We start from the raw sequence: 21,281 nt of genomic DNA on the forward strand, positions 1-21,281 counted from the left end.
CTGCCTACTCCAAAGTCATAAAAATATTCTCCTTTTTTCTCTTTTAAATGCTTTATGATTCTAAATGTTTTTCACATTTAGGCCTAAGATCCAACTCACATTATTATTTGTGTTACAGTGTGAAGTAGGGATCAAGGTAATTCTTTTCCATATGGATATCCATTAAAAATTTATTTTCTAACTCAACACCCAAAAAATAAATACCCTATTAAAAATGAGCAGAGGAGATGAACAGACCTTTTTCCAAAGATGACACACAGATTGTCAACAGGCACATGAAAAGATGTTCAACATCATTAATCATCAGGGAAATACAAATCAAAACCACAATGATGTCACCTCACATCAGTCAGAATGGACAAATGAATTTTATTTCAACTTCATTAAAATGTAGTTCATTTATAAATTCAATTCTATAAAAATAAAGCACAGTCACTTTAGACAATTTATAAATTAAGCGTTAATTTTTACTATGATTTTAAAGCTATTCTTTGTTGCAATTGTTAAAAATTTTTAATTATGAAATTTCACCTTTTGCTTTTGGCAATCAACCATAGAAAATGAAGTTTTAGGTGTTATTTGACTAACGGCACTGAATTCATTTAGAGGTAAAATTTAAACTAGAAATATAATTGTTTTCTTTGAGAATTTACATGCCTAGTATTTCATGTTGTATCTCTTACTGCTATCTACCTATCTATCTATCTATCTATCTATCTATCTCCAATGGTTATGACCAAGTAAGTCTAAAAGAAGGGAACTAATTTTACTTTTTGAGTACCTGCTATGTGATGAGCACTGAGCTCAATGACTCCATTTATAAAAATCTTGCTTAATCTTTATAACAACTCTACAAGACAATCCTCATTTGTTCCCCATTTTAGAAACAAGGAAATCAAGACTCAATAAGTTTAAATATTTCCCAAAATCTATGGCCAGTCAGGCTGGTAATGGAAGTCCATCTGAATTCAAAACCCAAGCTCTTTTCTCTACACAGAACTACTTAATTCTTTGGAGAAAATGGTTGATAAACAAAAGGCAAATTCCATAACTTCGGACATTCATTGGTAAATTACTTTTCAATAAATCAAAGAAGCAACATGTTTTTCTGAATACCTCGTTCAGGACTATACCAGGCATCAAAAAGGACAGTTAAGAATGCTCCCTTTGGTTCTGTAACATCTTTCTATGTTGACAGATAGTAACTGCAGTAGTTGAGGTAAGGATTTAAATAATGTAACTGTTGAATCACTGTCTTGTATACTTGAAACCAATATAATATTGTATATCAACTATACTTCAATTAAAAAAAAAGAATTCTCCCTTAGCATGAAGGACATCATAATCTAGCTGAGGAGACATGAGTAACATGTGTAACATATTTAGTGAAATATATTAAATAGTTAAAAGTAACTGTCAAAGTAAGATCTAGAGACAAGTGATGTTGTGGGAATTTTTTAGATGAAGGACTCTAAAAGTCAACTCAGTGTCCTACAACACTGAGTTGACTTTTAGAGTGGGGTGACAGTATGAAGGCTTTTGAAAGAGTAAAATTCAATAAAGTTGAATTTAAGAAGCCCCTGGAAGTTCTTAATTAGCATAAAGAAGGGGGTGTTTAAAGGTTTTCTTTAGCAAAAATACTCAGGGTATCTATAAAGAGAGTATGAGCAATGAAGTCATGAAGAACTAGTCCTTGAAATTCTAGTAGTAGAACAAGGGCCTGAACGAAGGTGGTTCTGGAAGAAACTTGCAAATCAAATGACGTATTACTAGAACTAAAATTATGCTCTCCAATAGTTTCTGTCAGGTAGGATATTAAAGATACTATGATCCAAATGAATACAAAAACAAAAAACAAAACAAAAATACATAGCTGTCAGCAGGCCCCAACAATATGGAAATTCTAGATCCATCTAATTTAATCTATACTATTATCAGTAAACGGATTTGATTTTGTTATGAGAAAGTTCCCCGCCCCTGTGAAAGTTAAAATATTTAAAAAGCCCTCTTATTCTTTTGTAGTCTCAGAAATAACCAGTTCTCCAGGAAAAAGGAAAGAAGATGCCATATTTTTGTGGAATCTCTGCAAAGCAATTGCGAACAAATGTGATCTATACCTATGTTATGACACATGAATTCTCTCAATTACTTTGTTCCCCATTTTAGAAACAAGGAAACCAAGACTCAGTAAGTTTAAATATTTCCCAAAATCTATGGCCAGTCAGGCTGGTCAAAATTCTTTTTTTTTTTTTTAAATTCCTTTTCCTATGATGTACCTTATTTACATTTTAGTCAAAATTCTTTTTTATGAAGGGTCTTCAAGTATCATTTTCCTAAATTATTACTACACTAGGCCTACCTAAGTCACTTCTTTCCAAATCTTTCAGGTAAGTACAATGTTTTAAGGACATATGCCTGATAGAGTAAACACTCAGTATTTTTTGATGGGATGAATTGGAGCATAAATCAATCATTATAATTTATATGGTAATTAATTCAGACCAAAGCAGATAAGGATTATGAAATCAAACTGTGAAATAACTTAGAAGAATCTTCTTTTTAGAGATCAACTTTGATTCCAATGGCCTGTTTAAATTCATGGTTTTGTGGTTCCAAAATGTCATAGAAAACTTGTTTTTTGTCAAAATGGTCTCTTATACAAAGTAAATCTTCAATGGAATAGGTATCATTTTTTCCAGTCCAAATAGTCAGGCTGTACCTGCATTAAAATAAGACAGAATTATATAGTTAAAAGTGAAAGATAAGAACTAATGATGAGGAATTCCATTGAGCTTAAATATAGTTATTCTCATTTATCTCTAACCCAAATTCACACGCTGAAAAAAATTAATTAGCAATAGTGGAATTATACTTTCTTGTTTCATTCCTTCATCAACATCAAAGGCAGAGGAAAAGAAATTCAGATTGCTGTTGTCTAAATTAGGTAACTGCTGTATCTGAATTACAGGAATGTTAAATGACTTTGGAAACCCAGACTGGTAGCACTGGAAATGGGCCAGATTCTGGATGAAAGAACGGAGGAGACTGTGTTACTGATCAAGGAAATCTGTCCTCTACACAAAAACCAGAGCTCTAACTTGGATTGTCTTCAGTAGCTTGGTTAGAGTCAAAAACATGACTGGAAGGGATTGTGAAGAGATACAAATGTCACTCACATCCCCAACATTCATATTCACTTATAAGTGGTCCCACTATCCCTTTCTGGGGTTTTTTGCATGAGATACAAGAATGCCAAGAGATTTCACTAAGAATGCCAAACAGAATAAATTTAGATAGATTTTGGAGTTTAAAAACTATAATATATGCAAATTTATTATGGATGTAAGAATATGATCAGAATTTTAATGTTACTTATATTTTAATTTCTCCCAGTGACATTACTCCTATTGCGTTAAAATCTAGGAAAATGCAAAGCTGGTAAGTAGTTTCATATTTATTTTCCCCATAAACATATCAGAATCCAGGGAAGAGTCTCCAAAGCTCCAAAAGTCTCCATATCTTCTACTTTATGATATGAAATTATAAACAAGTATTCTTGCTATATTGATACATTCCTGTCCCTTAAGACAGTGACATCATTTTGGAAATGTAACAAAGGAAAGTACTTTGGATTTTGTGCTACATGTTATTACGTGACAAACCAAAAAGAATTTTTAAACTTCAGCTGAGAATACAAAAAAGAAAAGATGATAATTACTTTAAAAAGCTATATTTTTGCAAATTACTAAGACTAATTGAAGGAGATTGAATCAGTAATAAAAAATTTCCCAAAGAAGGAAAACCCAAACAAGACCAGGTAATTTTACCAAATATTTAAAGAAGAATTAACACCAATTCTTCTCAAATGCTTCCAAAAATTTGAAGAGGAGGGAACACTCTCAAACCCATTTATGAGACCAGCGTTATCCTGACACCAAAAGAAACCTACAGGCCAATATCCCTGAATGAATAGATGCAAAAAACCTCAATAAAATGCTAGCAAACCAAATTCAGCAGCACATTAAAAGGATAATTATTCACCATGATCAAGTGGGATTTATCCCCTGGGATGCAAGGATGGTTCAATATACACATATTAATCAATGTGATACAGCACATTAATAGAATGAAAGAAAAGAATCATATCATCATCTAAACAGATGCAAAAAATGTACTTGACAAAATTCAACATCTATTCATGATAAAAACAACAAATTAGGCACAGAAGGAACATATCTTAACATAATAAAGGCCAATAATAACATAAACAAGCCCACAGCTATTACAATATTCAATGGTGAAAGTTGAAAGCTTTTCCTTCAAGATTAGGAATAAGACAAGGGTACTCACTATCATCACTTTTATTCAACATAGTACTGTAAGTCCTAGCTAGAGCAATCAGACAATAGAAAGAAAGAAAAGGTATCAGAATTGGGAAGGAAGAATCAAAATTGTTTCTATTTGCAGATGACATGATTTTATATATAGAAAATCCTAAAGACACAATCAAAAGACTTAGATCTAATCAATACAGTAAAGTTGTAGGATACAAAATTAACATACAGAAATCAGTAGTGTTTCCATAACACTCAATGAAATTTCTGGAAAATAAAGAAATTGATCCCATTTACAATAACATCAGAAACAATAAAATACTTAGGAATAAATTTAACTAAGGAGGTAATGCTTAAACTATGCTGAAAACTACAAGGCACTGATGAAAGAAATCAAAGAAGACACATATAAATGGATAGATAGCCCACATTCATGGACTGGAAGAATTAATATTGTTAAAATGTCAATAGTACCAAAAGTCATCTGCAGATTTAATGCAATCCTGATCAAGATTCCAATAGCATTTTTTAGAGAAGTAGAACAAATACTCAAAATTTATATGAAGCCACAAAAGACCCAAATAGCCAGATAAATCCTGAGGAAGAACAAAGGAGGAGGCATCACACTTCCTGATTTCAAGCTATACCATAAAGCAATAAGCATCACAACAGTATGTTACAGGCATAAAACAGACAAATGGAGCAATGGAACAGAACTGAGAGCCCAGAAATAAACCTAAGCATATAGAGTCAACTATTATTTGACAAGGGAGCCAACAATAGTCAATGGAGAAGACAGTCTCTTCAAAAAATGGTATTGGGATAATTGGATATTCATATCTAAAGAATGAAACTGGACCCATATCTTAAACCACTCACAAAAATTAACTCAAAGTGGATTAAAGACTTAAATTTAAGATCTGAAACCATAAATTCATAGAAGAAAACATAGGATTAAGCATCCTTGGCATGGGTCTTGGCAATGATTTTTTGGATATAACACCTAAAGTACAAGCAACAAAATAAAAAATAAGTGGGACTACATCAGAATGAAAAGCTTCTGCATAGCAAAGGAAACCATCAGCAAAGTGAAAACCTATGCAATGGGAAAAAATATTTGCAAACAATTTATCTGATAAGGGATTAATATCCAAAATAAAGAATTCATACAACTCAATTGCAGAAAAACAAATAACCTAATTTAAAAATGGGCAAAGGACCTGAATACACATGTCTCTAAAAAATATATACAAAAGGTTTAACAAGGTACATGAAAAGATGCTCAATATCTACAGTCATTAGGGAAATAAAAATTAAAATCACAATGAGATATCATCTCTTGCCTGTCAGAATGGCCATCATCAAAAAGACAAGAGATGACAAATGCTGGCATTGATGCAGAGAAAAGGGAACCCCTGTACACTGTTGGTGGGACTGTAAATTAGTATAGCCACTATGGAAAACAGTAAGAAGGAGCCTCAAAAAATTAAAAAATAGCACTACCATATGATCTAGCAACTTCACTTCTGGGAATATACCCAAAGAAAATGAAAACTTGAATAACTATCTGCATCCCCATGTTCATAGCAGCATTATTTACAATAGCCAAGACATGGAAACAACCTAAGTGTCCACTGATGGATGAATGGATAAAGAAATTGTGGTAAATATACAGTGGAATATTATTCAGTCGTTAAAAAAGGAAATACTACCATTTGTGACAACTTAGGTGGACCTTAAAGGCATTATGCTAAGCGAAATAAGGCAGAGAAACACAAATACTGTATGACCTCATTCATAAGTAGAATCTTAAAAAACAAAAAACAAATTAAAAATCCCCAAACTCACAGAAAAAGAGTGAGACTTATGGTTACCAGAAGTGGAGAGTGAGGGGAGGGAAAACTGGAGGAAAGTGGTCAAAAAGTATAAACTTCCAGTTATGAGATAAATTAGTAGAGATGTAATGTACTACATGATGACTGTATCTGACACTGCTGTATGATATGTAGGAAAGTTGTTTAGAGAGTAAATCCTAAGAGTTCTCATCAGAAAATTTTTTTCTTCTTTTCTTTTTATTGTATTTGTATGAGAAGATGGGTCAGCTGAACCTATTGTGACAATCATTTCACAATGATTATAAATGGTAATTATGGTGGTCATTGTAAGTGGTAAATCAAACCATCATGCTGTATGCCTTAAATAGCAATGCACGTCAACTATTTTTTCTATTTTTTAATAAAACTGTGGAAAAAAGGATACTAAAAAGAAAAACCTGTATTTTTCCTACAATGGCATTTTTACTGCTTTTGACTGCCATGGTGACAAACTTTATAAAAAGACACAGATATAGATTTAGGTTAAAAGAAGTGCCTTCCAGTGTTGGTTTGCCTTTTTTAATCCTCCCTCTATTATATTTAAACTGAAATAGAAAAAATAAAGTTGCCTAAGGGTATCTTAAATTGTATTCATTCAAATGAATTCTCAGGTTTCATTTTTTAAAGGTTTTCTTATTGTGTAATAACATACTTAGAAAAAATGTATAAAATATGAATGTGTATTTTAAGAAATTATTGTAAAATAAACTCCAGTGTAACCAAAATGCAAATTAAGAAATAGAACATCACCAGCACCTTAGGAGGTGCCTGATGTCACTGCCTGATCACAACCTTCTCTGCCCTGGAGTCCTCATGACTCTGCTTTTGTGGTAGCCAACTTCTTGCTTTTTACTTAATTCCTATATATGCATTCCTAAACAATATAATTTAATTTTTTGCCTGTTAATGAATTTTATATAAATGGAATCATAAGATATATAATTTCTTTTGGTCTTGCTTCTTTTGCTGAATATTGTTTGTGAAATTTATCCAAGTTGAAACATGTAGTTTCAATTTATTCCTTTTCTTTGAAAAACAGGTTAGCATTATCTAAGAGTTGAAAATATGAATACCCCATGAGCTAGAAATTCTACTCCTAGAAATTCCCTTTCTATATAATCTTTGTAAATGCAGGCACATATGCACTAGTGTGTGTGTGTGTGTATGTGTGTGTGTGTGTAAACATATGTATGTTCATAGCAACAGTCTTTGTAATAGCCAAAACCATGAAACAATAAAATATCATTCAATAATAGAACAGATAAATTGTAACATGCAAGTAATAGAATATATAGTTTTTTTAGAAATGCTGTATGAAAGCCCTTTTGAGTTACAAAAACCTTCCCCAACTCTGCCTAACCTGTTCATGTTCTTCATGGTATCTTTTGATGGAAAGAATTGCTGAATTTTAATGTATTCAAGTTACTCAAACATATGTTTTATGGCTAGTAGTATTTTTGCTTCTTGTTTAAGGATTTCCTCCTATCCCCTATGATATAAAGATATTTTCTAGTGATATATTCATTAAATCTTTGTTATTTTAGCTTCCATATTTTAAGAAGACTCTGAAAGAGATGGATTTAAGAGAAAACCAAATTTAGGGATGGAGAAAAAGAAATCAATAAAAAGCAAACAATGGAGAATGAAACAGAAGTAAAAGGACCCACTTTGCAATGCCATGGAGACAAAAGACAAGGGAGTTTCAAACTGAATCAGGGGGTGACCTGCAGTACTTATATGTTGCAGAGGTTAAGACTTTGGCTTAAACAAAGTGTGATCTTCAAAAGACAAATTTCAGGGGAGTAATTGACCACATAAGAAGTGGAAGATAAGGAAACTGAGGCAGTAGGTAATGAAAGAAATGGAATGATAGGAACTTCTTTCTTGGACATGGCAGCCTAAAGTCAACACTGCTTCCTTTTCCTCCTAGGAATCACCGCAAAACAGCAAAAAGAACAAAAAAATGAAAATAGAAACACCACCTTCAATGAATTAAGAAAGAGCTGAAACTATAAATTACTAAACAGGTGAAAAGGTTTCCAACAGCAATAGGGAGTAAAGCCAGATAGGTATGTAAGGAGGTGGGAAGAAGTTACTCATGTCTGCAGATTACTGAAAAAGCCTTTAAAGACCCTTCTAGATGACAGGTTTATTTCATCTAAATGCTTTGCAACAGTGAGAATCCCTGAGGTAAAAACGGGAGCTTTCTTAGATTAGGTCTTGACTCAAGAAGCAGAGAAGTCAAGGAAAACATTAACATAGGACAGACTTTCTTTGGAAACCCAAAATTTAAAATTTAAGCCATAGATGAGAAATTTTACTTGCAGATACTTCAACTGCCTACCTCCACTGACAGGAAGAAGTTTAAGGCTAAACAAACTCACACGTAAGATTCCCCAGGTCAGAAGGAACATAGTCTTGGTCCCTTTCCAATATGAACTTTGGGCAAGTAGCCTATCCTGAAAAAAATGACTTTCTTTACAGTAATACAGATATAATTGGCAAAGGTTTTACATAAGAGTACAATATAAGAAAAAAATAGTGGATGGAGAAATAAAAACCTTTAAAAAACCTAATTATCTTTAAAAAAAACTTTTTAAAGGTATCAGACAGCTGAAACAGATGTAAAACTGTGTATAAATGAATTTTAAAATCTGGATGAGTTAAACAATTTCTAGGAAAATACAATATATAAAAAATCGGCTCCCAAAGAGATAAAAAAAAAGCAAAACAGACTCCTTACCATGTAAGAACTGAAAAGGTTATATGAGTTAAGCTTTCCCCAAAGCACCAAGTTTAGATGGTTTCAGTGTTGAGTTTACCAAAACTCAGGTACAGGCCATTTCAATGTCATTTTTAACTTACCACAACACTTCCAAAGAAGGAAAGGGCCCTAGTTTTTTTTAATGAAGTGCACATGACATTGGTACCAAAAACTGAGAAAGAAAAAAGCTACTGACCAATCTCACTTCCAAACGCAGAAATTCTAACTGAAATATTTGTGATAAAATTCAGCAGCATGAGAGGTGAAGCCAAGATGGTGGCATGAGTAGAGCAGCAGAAATCTCCTCCCAAAACCACATGTATCTATGAAAATATAGAAAGACAACTCTTCCTAGAATAAAGACCAGAAGACACAGGACAACATCCAGACCACATCCACACCTGTGAGAACCCAGCGCCTCGCAAAGGGGGTAAGATACAAGCCCCGGCCCGGGACTCGAGCGCCCCTGCCCCCACCTCCCTGCGGGAGGAGAGGTGTCAGAGAGGGGAAGGAGAGGGAGCCCAGGACTGCTGAACACCCAGCCCCAGCCATCCGGAACAGAGCGCAGACACAGTGCATGCATGGGGTCCTGGATACTAGGGAAACAGGGCAGCAAGACCGGGGAGCGGGTACCGGAGGCCAGCGCCGGGGGACAAAAGAAAAGCGAGCAGCCATTTTTTTTGTTCTTGTTGTTGTTGTTTTGTTTTGGCGAGTGCTTTTTGGAAGTCTTAAAGGGACAGGGACCCCAATACTAGGGAAACAGAGCAGTAAGACCAGTGAGCAGGTGCCTGAGTTTGGCGCCGGAGAATAAAGAAAAATGAGCAGCCATTTTTGTTTGATTGTTTGTTATTTTTGTGGTCCTTGTTTTGTTTTGGCGGGTGCTTTTGGAAGTCAAAAAGGGGCAGAGCGGGACACTTAGTCCAGAGGTAGGGAATCCGGGGATCTCTGGGCACTCTAATCCCCTGGGCAGCAGAGAGCACGGAGGCCCCTTACAGAGATAAATAGCCTCCCGGCAGCACCCCCTCCAACACGACTCCACCATTTTGGGGCAGAAGCCCGAACCGGGCCACGCCCACAGCAACAGCGGAGATAAACTCCATAGCAGCTGGGCAGGAGGCAGAAGCCCTGAGCGCAGCTACCCAGCACAAACCACTAGAGGTCGCTGTTCTCCCAGGAGAGGAGGGCCACAAACCAACAAGAAGGGAAGTTCTTCTAGCCGTCACTCGTCCCAGCTCTGCAAACTATTCCTATCACCATGAAAAGACAAAAATTACAGGCAAACCAAGATCACAGAGACACCAGAGAAGGAGACAGACCTAACCAGTCTTCCTGACAAGAAATTCAAAATAAAAATCATAAACATGCTGACAGAGACGCAGAGAAATATGCAAGAGAAATGGGATGAAGTCCGGAGGGAGATCACAGATGCCAGAAAGGAGATTACAGAAATGAAACAAACTCTGGAAGGATTTATAAGCAGAATGGATAAGATGCAAGAGGCCATTGATGGAATAGAAACCAGAGAACAGGAACGCATAGAAGCTGACATAGAGAGAGATAAAAGGATCTCTAGGAATGAAACAATATTAAGAGAACTGTGTGACCAATCCAAAAGGAACAATATCTGTATTATAGGGGTACCAGAAGAAGAAGAGAGAGGAAAAGGGATGGAAAGTATCTTGAAAGAAATAATTGCTGAAAACTTCCCCAAACTGGGGGAGGAAATAATCGAACAGATCACGGAAATACACAGAACTCCCAACAGAAAGGATCCGAGGAGGACAACACCAAGACACATAATAATTAAAATGGCAAAGATCAAGGACAAGGAAAGAGTTTTAAAGGCAGCTAGAGAGAAAAAGGTCACCTATAAAGGAAAACCCATCAGGCTAACATCAGACTTCTCGACAGAAACTCTACAGGCGAGAAAAGAATGGCATGATATATTAAATGCAATGAAACAGAAGGGCCTTGAAGCAAGGATGCTGTATCCAGCACAACTATCACTTAAATGTGATGGCGGGATTAAACAATTCCCAGACAAGCAAAAGCTGAGGGAATTTGCTTCCCACAAACCACCTCTACAGGGCATCTTACAGGGACTGCACTACATGGAGCACTCCTAGAAAGAGCACAGAACAAAACACCCAACATATGAAGAATCGAGGAGGAGGAATAAGAAGGGAGAGAAGAAAAGAATCTCCAGACAGTGTATATAACAGCTCAATAAGCGAGCTAAGTTAGGCAGTAAGATACTAAAGAGGCAAACCTTGAACCTTTGGTAACCACGAATTTAAAGCCTGCAATGGCAATAAGTACATATCTTTCAATAGTCACCCTAAATGTAAATGAAATTAATGCACCAATCAAAAGACAAAGAGCAATAGAATGGATAAAAAAAACAAGACACATCTATATGCTGCTTACAAGAAACTCACCTCAAACCCAAAGACATGTACAGACTAAAAGTCAAGGGATGGAAAAACACATTTCAGGCAAACAACACGGAGAAGAAAGCAGTGGTTGCAGTACTAATATCAGACAAAATAGACTTCAAAACAAAGAAAGTAATAAGAGATAAAGGACACTACATAATGATAAAGGGCTCAGTCCAACAAGAGGATATAACCATTCTAAATATATATGCACCAAACACAGGAGCACCAGCATATGTGAAACAAATACTAACGGAACTAAAGGGGGAAACAGACTGCAATGCATTCATTTTAGGAGACTTCAACACACCACTCACCCCAAAGGATAGATCCACCGGGCAGAAAATAAGTAAGGACACAGAAGCACTGAACGACACAGTAGAGAAGATGGACCTAATAGACATCTATACAACTCTACATCCAAAAGCAACAGGATATATATTCTTCTCAACTGCACATGGAACATTCTCCAGAATAGACCACATACTAGGCCACAAAAAGAGCCTCAGCAAAATCCAAAATATTGAAATTCTACCAACCAATTTTTCAGACCACAAAGGTATAAAACTACAAATAAATTCTACAAAGAAAACAAAAAGGCTCACAAACACATGGAGGCTTAACAACATGCTCCTAAATAATCAATGGATCAACGAACAAATTAAAATAGAGATCAAGGAATATATAGAAACAAATGACAACAATAACACAAAGCCCCAACTTCTGTGGGACACAGCAAAAGCAGTCTTAAGAGGAAAGTATATAGCGATCCAGGCACACTTGAAGAAGGAAGAGCAATCCCAAATTAATAGTCTAACATCACAATTATCGAAATTGGAAAAAGAAGAACAAATGAGGCCTAAAGTCAGCAGAAGGAGGGACATAATAAAGATCAGAGAAGAAATAAACAAAATTGAGAAGAATAAAACAACAGCAAAAATCAATGAAACCAAGAGCTGGTTCTTCAAGAAAATAAACAAAATAGATAAGACTCTAGCCAAACTTATTAAGAGAAAAAGAGAATCAACACAAATCAACAGAATCAGAAATGAGAACGAAGAAAACACGACAGACTCCACAGAAATACAAAGAATTATTAGAGAATACTATGAAAACCTATATGCTAATAAGCTGGGAAACCTAGGAGAAATGGACAACTTCCTAGAAAAATACAACCTTCCAAGACTGACCAAGGAAGAAACACAAAAGTTAAATGAACCAATTATGAGCAAAGAAATTGAAATGGTAATCAAAAAACTACCTAAGAACAAAACCACCAGGCTGGACGGATTTACCTCGGAATTTTATCAGACACACAGAGAAGACATAATACCCATTCTCCTTAAAGTTTTCCAAAAAATAGAAGAGGAGGGAATACTCCCAAACTCATTCTATGAAGCCAACATCATCCTAATACCAAAACCAGGCAAAGACCCCACCAAAAAAGAAAATTACAGACCAAAAACCCTGATGAATGTAGATGCAAAAATACTTAATAAAATATTAGGAAACCAAATTCAAAAGTATGTCAAAAGGATCACACACCATGACCAAGTGGAATTCATCCCAAGAATGCAAGGATTGTACAACATTCGAAAGTCCATCAACATCATCCACCACATCAACAAAAAGAAAGACAAAAACCACATGATCATCTCCATAGATGCTGAAAAAGCATTTGACAAAGTTCACCATCCATTCATGATAAAAACTCTCAGCAAAATGGGAATAGAGGGCAAGTACCTCAACATAATAAAGGCTATCTATGATAAACCCACAGCCAACATTATATTGAACAGCGAGAAGCTGAAAGCATTTCCTCTGAGATCGGGAACTAGACAGGGATGCCCACTCTCTCCACTGTTATTTAACATAGTACTGGAGGTCCTAGCCACGGCAATCAGACAAAACAAAGAACTACAAGGAATCCAGATTGGTAAAGAAGAAGTTAAACAGTCACTATTTGTAGATGACATGATATTGTACATAAAAAACCCGAAAGACTCCACCCGAAAACTACTAGAACTGATATCGGAATACAGCAAAGTTGCAGGATACAAAATTAACACACAGAAATCTGTGGCTTTCCTATACACTAACAATGAACCTATAGAAAGAGAAATCAGAAAAACAATTCCATTCACAATTGCATCAAAAAGAATAAAATACCCAGGAATAAATCTAACCAAAGAAGTGACTGACCTATACTCTGAAAACTACAAGTCACTCTTAAGAGAAATTAAAGGGGACACTAACAGATGGAAACGCATCCCATGCTCCTGCCTAGGAAGAATTAATATCATCAAAATGGCCATACTGCCCAAAGCAATATACAGATTTGATGCAATCCCTATGAAACTACCAGCAACATTCTTCAATGAACTGGAACAAATAGTTCAAAAATTCATATAGAAACACCAAAGACCCCGAATAGCCAAAGCAATCCTGAGAAAGAAGAATAAAGTAGGGGGGATCTCACTCCCCAGCTTCAAGCTCTACTATAAAGCCATAGCAATCAAGACAATTTGGTACTGGCACAAGAACAGAGCCACAGACCAGTGGAACTGAATAGAGACTCCAAACATTAACCCAAACATATATGGTCAATTAATATTTGATAAAGAAGGCATGGACATACAATGGCAAAATGACAGTCTCTTCAACAGATGGTGCTGGCAAAACTGGACAGCTACATGTAGGAGAATGAAACTGGACCATTGTCTAACCCCATATACAAAAGTAAATTCAAAATGGATCAAAGACCTGAATGTAAGTCATTAAACCATTAAAGTCTTGGAAGAAAACATAGGCAAAAACCTCTTAGACATAAACATGAGTGACCTCTTCTTGAACATATCTCCCCGGGCAAGGAAAACAACAGCAAAAATGAATAAGTGGGACTACATTAAGCTGAAAAGCTTCTGTACAGCAAAAGACACCATCAACAGAACAAAAAGGAACCCTACAGTATGGGAGAATATATTTGTAAATGACACATCCGATAAAGGCTTGACGTCCAAAATATATAAAGAGCACACACGCCTCAACAAACAAAAATCAAATAACCCAATTAAAAAATGGGCAGAGGAACTGAACAGACAGTTCTCCAAAAAAGAAATACCGATGGCCAACAGACACATGAAAAGATGCTCCACATCACTAATTATCAGAGAAATGCAAATTAAAACTTCAATGAGGTATCACCTCACACCAGTAAGGATGGCTGCCATCCAAAAGACAAACAACAACAAATGTTGGCGAGGCTGTGGAGAAAGGGGAACCCTCCTACACTGCTGGTGGGAATGTAAATTGGTTCAACCATTGTGGAAAGCAGTATGGAGGTTCATCAAAATGCTCAAAACAGACTTACCATTTGACGCAGGAATTCCACTCCTGGGAATTTACCCTAAGAACACAGCAATCAAGTTTGAGAAAGACAGATGCACCCCTATGTTTATCGCAGCACTATTTACAATAGCCAAGAATTGGAAGCAACCTAAATGTCCATCGGTAGATGAAAAGATAAAGAAGATGTGGTACATATACACAATGGAATACTACTCAGCCATAAGAAGAGGGAAAATCCTACCATTTGCAGCAACATGGATGGAGCTGGAGGGTATTATGCTCAGTGAAATAAGCCAAGCAGAGAAAGAAAAATACAAAATGATTTCACTCATCTGTGGAGTATAAGAACAAAGGAAAAACTGAAGGAACAAAACAGCAGCGGAATCACAGAACCCAAGAATGGACTAACACGTACCAAAGGGAAAGGGACTGGGGAGGATGGATAGGTAGGGAGGGATAAGTGGGGGGGAAGAAGAAGGGGGGTATTAAGATTAGCATGCATGGGGTGGTGGGAGAAAGGGGAGGGCTGTACAACACAGAGAAGACAAGTAGTGATTCTACAACATTTTGATATACTGATGGACAGTGACTGTAAAGGGGTTTATAGGGGGGACCTGGTATAGAGGAGAGCCTAGTAAACATAATATTCTTCATGTAAGTGTAGATTAAAGATAACAAAAAAAAAGAAAGAAAGAACGAAAGAAAAGTGGGATTACTCCCTGATAGGATAAAACTAACTAAATCAACGATTAATGCATGCTTTAAATATCCTCAATTTTGATCACTTAAAGGGTGTCAGATGATCGGCTATGGAGGTACATTTTTCTGATAATATTCCTTTCTCTTAAAAAAAAAAGCAGTTCCTGTGTGGTGACCTCCAATGAGTTCTACACAATGGTATAAAGGGCTTATCAAAGTGTGGGCAAAGGGTCTGTTTGTGTTTATACAGAGGATCAAAGCCTAATTTGGCTACCCAGAAAATGAACTAAGATAAAATATGAAGAAGAACTTCCAACATCAGCACTCTCTGGAAGAGGCATACCAGAAGATGAACATCAAAAAACCTCAACAAAGATCCAGGCAATGCTGCAGTTGTAGCTGCATTCATCCCACCAGTTCCTGGACTTGCCATTGGAATGAAGAAGGAGATATCTAAGATGGCCTGTGCATACAGTAAAACAACAAATTTGACTGGATCTATACTGTTGGAACTCAACCAAGAATTAGGAGAAGTGCAAGTTGTAGTGCTCCAAAATCTTATGACTACAGACTATCTACTGTTAAAAGAACATAAGGGATGTGAACATTCCCCAGGAATGGGTTGTTTTAATTTGTCTGATTTCTCTCAGTCTGTTCAAGTTCAGTTGGACAATATCCACCATATCATAGATAAGTTTTCACAAATGCCTAAGGTGCCTAACTGGTTTTCTTGGTTTCACTGGAGATGGCTGGTAATTACAGATATGCTTTGGTTATGTAACTATACTCCTATTATGTTGATGTGTGTGCGCAATTTAAGTAGTAGCTTAAAACCTATACATGCTGAAGTTACTCTACAAGAAGATATGTCAAAGAAATAATCAATCTTCCCATGTTTTCTTCCGCCTGCTACTTCTATAGCTTTTCTTCTTCCTTCCTAATTACAACCCTTAAATAGAATTCGTGCCTCATATCAAATTTACCGAGTATCATAATTCTTCCAAGTGGTAAAGATACCTCAAGACAAATGCTGGGCATAGAAGCTACAGGGCATAAATATGCAAAGAAATAAAAAGCTAACCATTTCAAACAATAAGGCTTCTCTCTCACTTACCAACTTTACATTTCCCTGTATGGCCCTGGAAGATGACTGGTTAGCCAGAGATGGGTAAGATTCCTCAAGGGAGGAACAAACTAAGACAGGCACAGTCGCAGGGGGGTCATCAGGTGAGAAATTGGGGATCAATAGAGGTGAGGCTTAGAACCTCACTCCCCCGTTCTGAGAGAAATCTTCTGCATCCGTGGATGTTTTATTGCCCTTGTCTAGCTTGGATTAACACATAGTCTACAGGCACACACTTGATCATCTACATTTGCTCTCTTACAACACTAAACTATGTTTTCTACCTTTATCTTGTATCTACCTACCACTTCAGCATTTTATTAAAAATAATAATAATAAAGAGAGAAATGTGGTATCCACATATAAATCAAGTATAAAAACCAAATGAGTATTCATATTGGAACTGACTGTTTATAGTTCATAATGCATGAGCAAAACCGAAAGTTTCTGTGATGACTGCCCTTGTACTGTTCACTATGTAACTTATTCATTATGTAAGAATTTGTTCTACATGTAAAAACTTGTTTGTTATGCCTCAGAAGATTGGAGACTGACGAAAATTAGGCTTGGGGTGGACTAATGATTGTGCATTGAGTCCCCTATACAGAATTTTATTGTCGTTAAGAACCATTTGATCAATAAATATGAGAGATGCCCTCACAAAAAAAAAAAAAAAAAAGAGGACAGACTTACAATGGTAAAATAAATAAGTAACCGGGATATAACATATAGCATAAGGAATATAGTCAAGATATTGTAACAGCTTGGTAGGGTGATAGCTGGAATCTAGAATTATGTATATAAATGTTTTATCACTGTGTTGTACACTTGAAACTAATGTAATGTAATACTGGGCGTCAACTACCCTTCAATAAAAAATAATTATCTGAAAAAAAAAAAAAAAAGAACATATGGGATGTGAACAGTCCCCACGAATGGGTTGTTTTAATTTGTCTGATTTCTCTCAGACTGTTCAAGTTCAGTTGGACAATATCCACCATATCATAGATAAGTTTTCACAAATGCCTAGGGTGCCTAACTGGTTTTCTTGGTTTCACTGAAGATGGCTGGTAATTATAGGTCTGCTTTTGTTATGTAACTGTATTCCTATTATGTTAATGTGTGTGCACAATTTAATTAGTAGTAAAAAATATGCTTAAGTTACTCTACAAGAAGATATATCAAAGAAATAATCAATCTTCCCATGTTTTCTTCCGTCTGCTACTCCTATAGCTTTTCTTCTTCCTTCCTAATTACAACTCTTAAATAGAATTCGTGCCTCAAATCTAATTTACTGAGTATCATAATTCTTCCAAGTGATAAAGATACCTCAAGACAAATACTGGGCATAAAAGCCACAGGGCATAAATCTGCAAAGAAGTAAAAAGCTAACCTTTTCAAACAATATTGCCTCTCTCTCACTTACCAACTTTACATTTCCCTGTATGGCCCCGGAAGATGACTGGTTAGCCAGAGACGGGTAAGATTCCTCAAGGGAGGAACAACCTAAGACAGGCACATTCGCAGGGGGGCCATCAGGTGAGAAATTGGGGATCAACAGAGGTGAGGCTTAGAACCTCACCCCCGCTGTTTTGAGAGAAATCTGCATCCGTGGATGTTTTATTGCCCTTGTCTAGCTTGGATTAACACATAGTCTACAGGCACACACCTGATCATATACATTTGCTCTCTTACAGCACTAAACTATGTTTTCTACCTTTATCTTGCATCTACCTACCACTTCAGCATTTTATTAAAATAATAATAATAATAATAATAATAATAATAAGGGAGAAATGTGGGATTCACATATAAATCAAGTATAGAAATCAAACGAATATTCATATTTGACCTGAGTGTTTATAGTTCATAATGCGTGATTAAAACCGAAAGTTTCTGTGATGACTGCCCTTGTACTGTTCACCATGTAGGAACTTATTCACTATGTAACTTATTCATTATGTAAGAATTTGTTCTACATGTAAGAACTTGTTTGTTATGCCTCAGAAGATTGGAGACTGACGAAAATTAGGCTTGGGGTGGATTAATGATTGTGCATTGAGCATTGACTCCCCTATACAGAATTTTATTATTGTTAACAACCATTTGATCAATAAATATGAGAGATGCCCTCTCAAAAAAAAAAAAAATTCAGCAGCATGTGAAAGGAATGATACATCATGGCAGGTGGGGTTTATTCTGGAAATGTAAGGATGGTTCAACATTTTGAAAATTGACATAATTCATTTCATTAATAGATTGAGGGAGAAAATATTATTTTTGTAAAAACTGAAAAAGCATTAGTAAAAATTTAGTATCTGCAGGAATAAGGATACTTTGAAGTACAAGTGTCTGCTTCCCTTACTCTCTACAATACTATAGTAAATTATCAAATTGAGTCTTTGTTTGGATGATCTGTAAAAATTCTTTACATCTGCCTGACATATGTATTGAGGATAGTTTTATGTATAAAAACCATTCATTTGTGTGTATGAAAATATATCAAACATTCCTTTTACAACTTCTAGATTTTGTACCTTCCTAAGAAAGGTCTTCTCCATTTTGAAACTATATTAAAAAATCACCATTTTAAAAAATGTATTTAATGTTTGATGTTCAAGTCTTTAATTCCTCTAGAATTTATTTTGGAGGAAGAATTAAGCAACTAGTTTTGCTTTTCTACATAGTTGGCCTGCTATCCCAACAGCAGTTTCATCAGTTATTGAACTTTTGCTCCAATGATCTGAAATGCCAGATATTTCCTACACTAAGTTCCGTAACACATTTGGGTTTATTTCTGGATTTTCCCTGTTGTTCTACTGACTAGTCTATTAAAAAGATAGTATCAAAATTGTTTCAATATCTGTACCTTTATTAATATATCTTAATACTTAATAGGTGGTTCAGCTAATTTTTATTACTTATTAAAATAATTTTTTATAGAAAGGACTTCTGATATTACGACAGAACTTAAAGAGAAATTATTTTATCCTCATAACTTTTTGTGAACCTATAACATAATAAAAAAAAGATAAACGTTTACTGGGTACGTACTATGTGCAAAACCATTTGCTAAGAAATAGGGGTGAAAGACACGATGTTAAGTAAGTTAATGTTCATCAAGGAGCTTCATTCTAGTGAGAGTCTGTGTGCTTACAGAACCAGTGTTCATTTCCTTCTGTCTCTCTCACACAGTTTTTACATAATCAGTTTTCAGCCTGTTTCTGCTTCTATACCTCACACATATTCACATGCACACACTCTACCGTTAAACTTATACATACCTGTTTGATTTCTTTAACAGCCAAAGTAACTGAGAACAAGACTGCCTGACTAATGCTGCTCTGACAGGAAATGTTACTGGCTGACTTAGTTCATTACATATACATTCCATTTCTTTCACCATTGCCCAACTGTATCCTGAAATGGAAAGAAAGAAATTTAACTTTTCTAATCAGAACCCTAAAATTTAATTAATTAAAAAACTAAATTACATATGAATAGGTAAAATCATAGGTAATTAATAAAATTTTCCACTTGGATTCAGAGTGAATTAAAATATCACTTAATGCCAGAAAATATTTTGAGTGGAAAAAATACAAAAAAATTAAATCTAAAGTAACTGCAGTAGTGGAAGTGAGAATTTAATAATACAGGTAACTGTTGAACCACTGTGTTACAAACTTTAACCAATATAAGATTATATATCAATGATACTTCAACAACAAAAAAAATTAAATCTAAAATCATGCCACAAGTAACTTAAAAAACAAATTTAACAAAAACTTAAAATATTAAGAAGGTTTTACTAATCTTTCAAGACCAAAAAATGCAAATCTGACACTATATTTACTTCAAAGATTCTAAGGCTTTTCTCTTTTGAGGTACAACTGCTCCCATTAATATTTTCTATAAATTTAGATTTTTCATTTGTGCTAATTAAGTTTTCTTTTCTAAGAGAAAGATGGCTGCTAGGTATTTACTAACTGTTTAAGTAATAATGAACTTCAGTATTTTCTGGGATTTTTTTCATGGTTTTTTTTTGGCTAGTCCGAATTATTAATACATGTTATCTGAAGTAGAAATAGTAGTAAAAATGACTTTTATATATGTGTCTTAAATCAACCTAAGACATTGTGGAAAACAAACTGCCTCTTCACGAATAGCTTCAGAAAAAAAAAATCCATATTTTTAAAATAATGCGGAACTCTATCAAAAGCAGGTTGTAGTTAGCATTGGTCAATAAAGTAATATTTTACAGAAAGCCTATGTGAATAAGTTAGTTTAGCAGCTAAATTTCTCATGAAAGAAGGGAAATGTTCTGCTTTCCTTAAAATCTGGAAAATTGTATCTTCTTAATTAGAAAAAGAGATTGTTAACAAAGAAGCTATCCTTACATGACTATCAGCTTATAAACTCTCTTTTCTAAATTTGTGGCATTGGAAGTAAGGGACGATAAAGTGCATGTTGGTAATGACAAGAGGCCAGTGGAGGAAAAGCAGCCTGGAAACATTTAACATTTTTCATGACTGAAAGATCTAGATTACGGTCTAATTCAGTTCATGCCTGAGGTTAAAGCCATAGATATATTACACAATGACAAAGGAGTTTAGAAGCAATATAGAAGTTACTAGAGTGTTTCTAGTTTACCTTTCTAGATTATATGCTATAATCTTTAATGAAATGAATAAAGATTAAAATGAT

The 21,281-nt window shown here is 35.2% G+C and overlaps 1 protein-coding gene across 1 annotated transcript in view; it reads right to left on the bottom strand.

Moving 5' to 3' along the window:
- Positions 1-349: 349 nt before the first annotated feature.
- Positions 350-21,281, bottom strand: part of FAM151B (family with sequence similarity 151 member B) — a 49,716-nt gene continuing 28,784 nt past the window's right edge. The window contains exons 5-6 of the mRNA XM_036914176.2: positions 19,862-19,997; positions 350-2,719 (exon numbers count right to left, since the gene is read on the bottom strand). Coding sequence (XP_036770071.1) covers positions 2,560-2,719; positions 19,862-19,997 — 296 coding nt within the window. The 3' untranslated portion in view covers positions 350-2,559. The remainder of the gene's footprint in view (positions 2,720-19,861; positions 19,998-21,281) is intronic.

The sequence above is a fragment of the Manis pentadactyla genome, chromosome 2, assembly GCF_030020395.1.
Source record: "Manis pentadactyla isolate mManPen7 chromosome 2, mManPen7.hap1, whole genome shotgun sequence".
NCBI classification, from domain to species: domain Eukaryota; kingdom Metazoa; phylum Chordata; class Mammalia; order Pholidota; family Manidae; genus Manis; species Manis pentadactyla.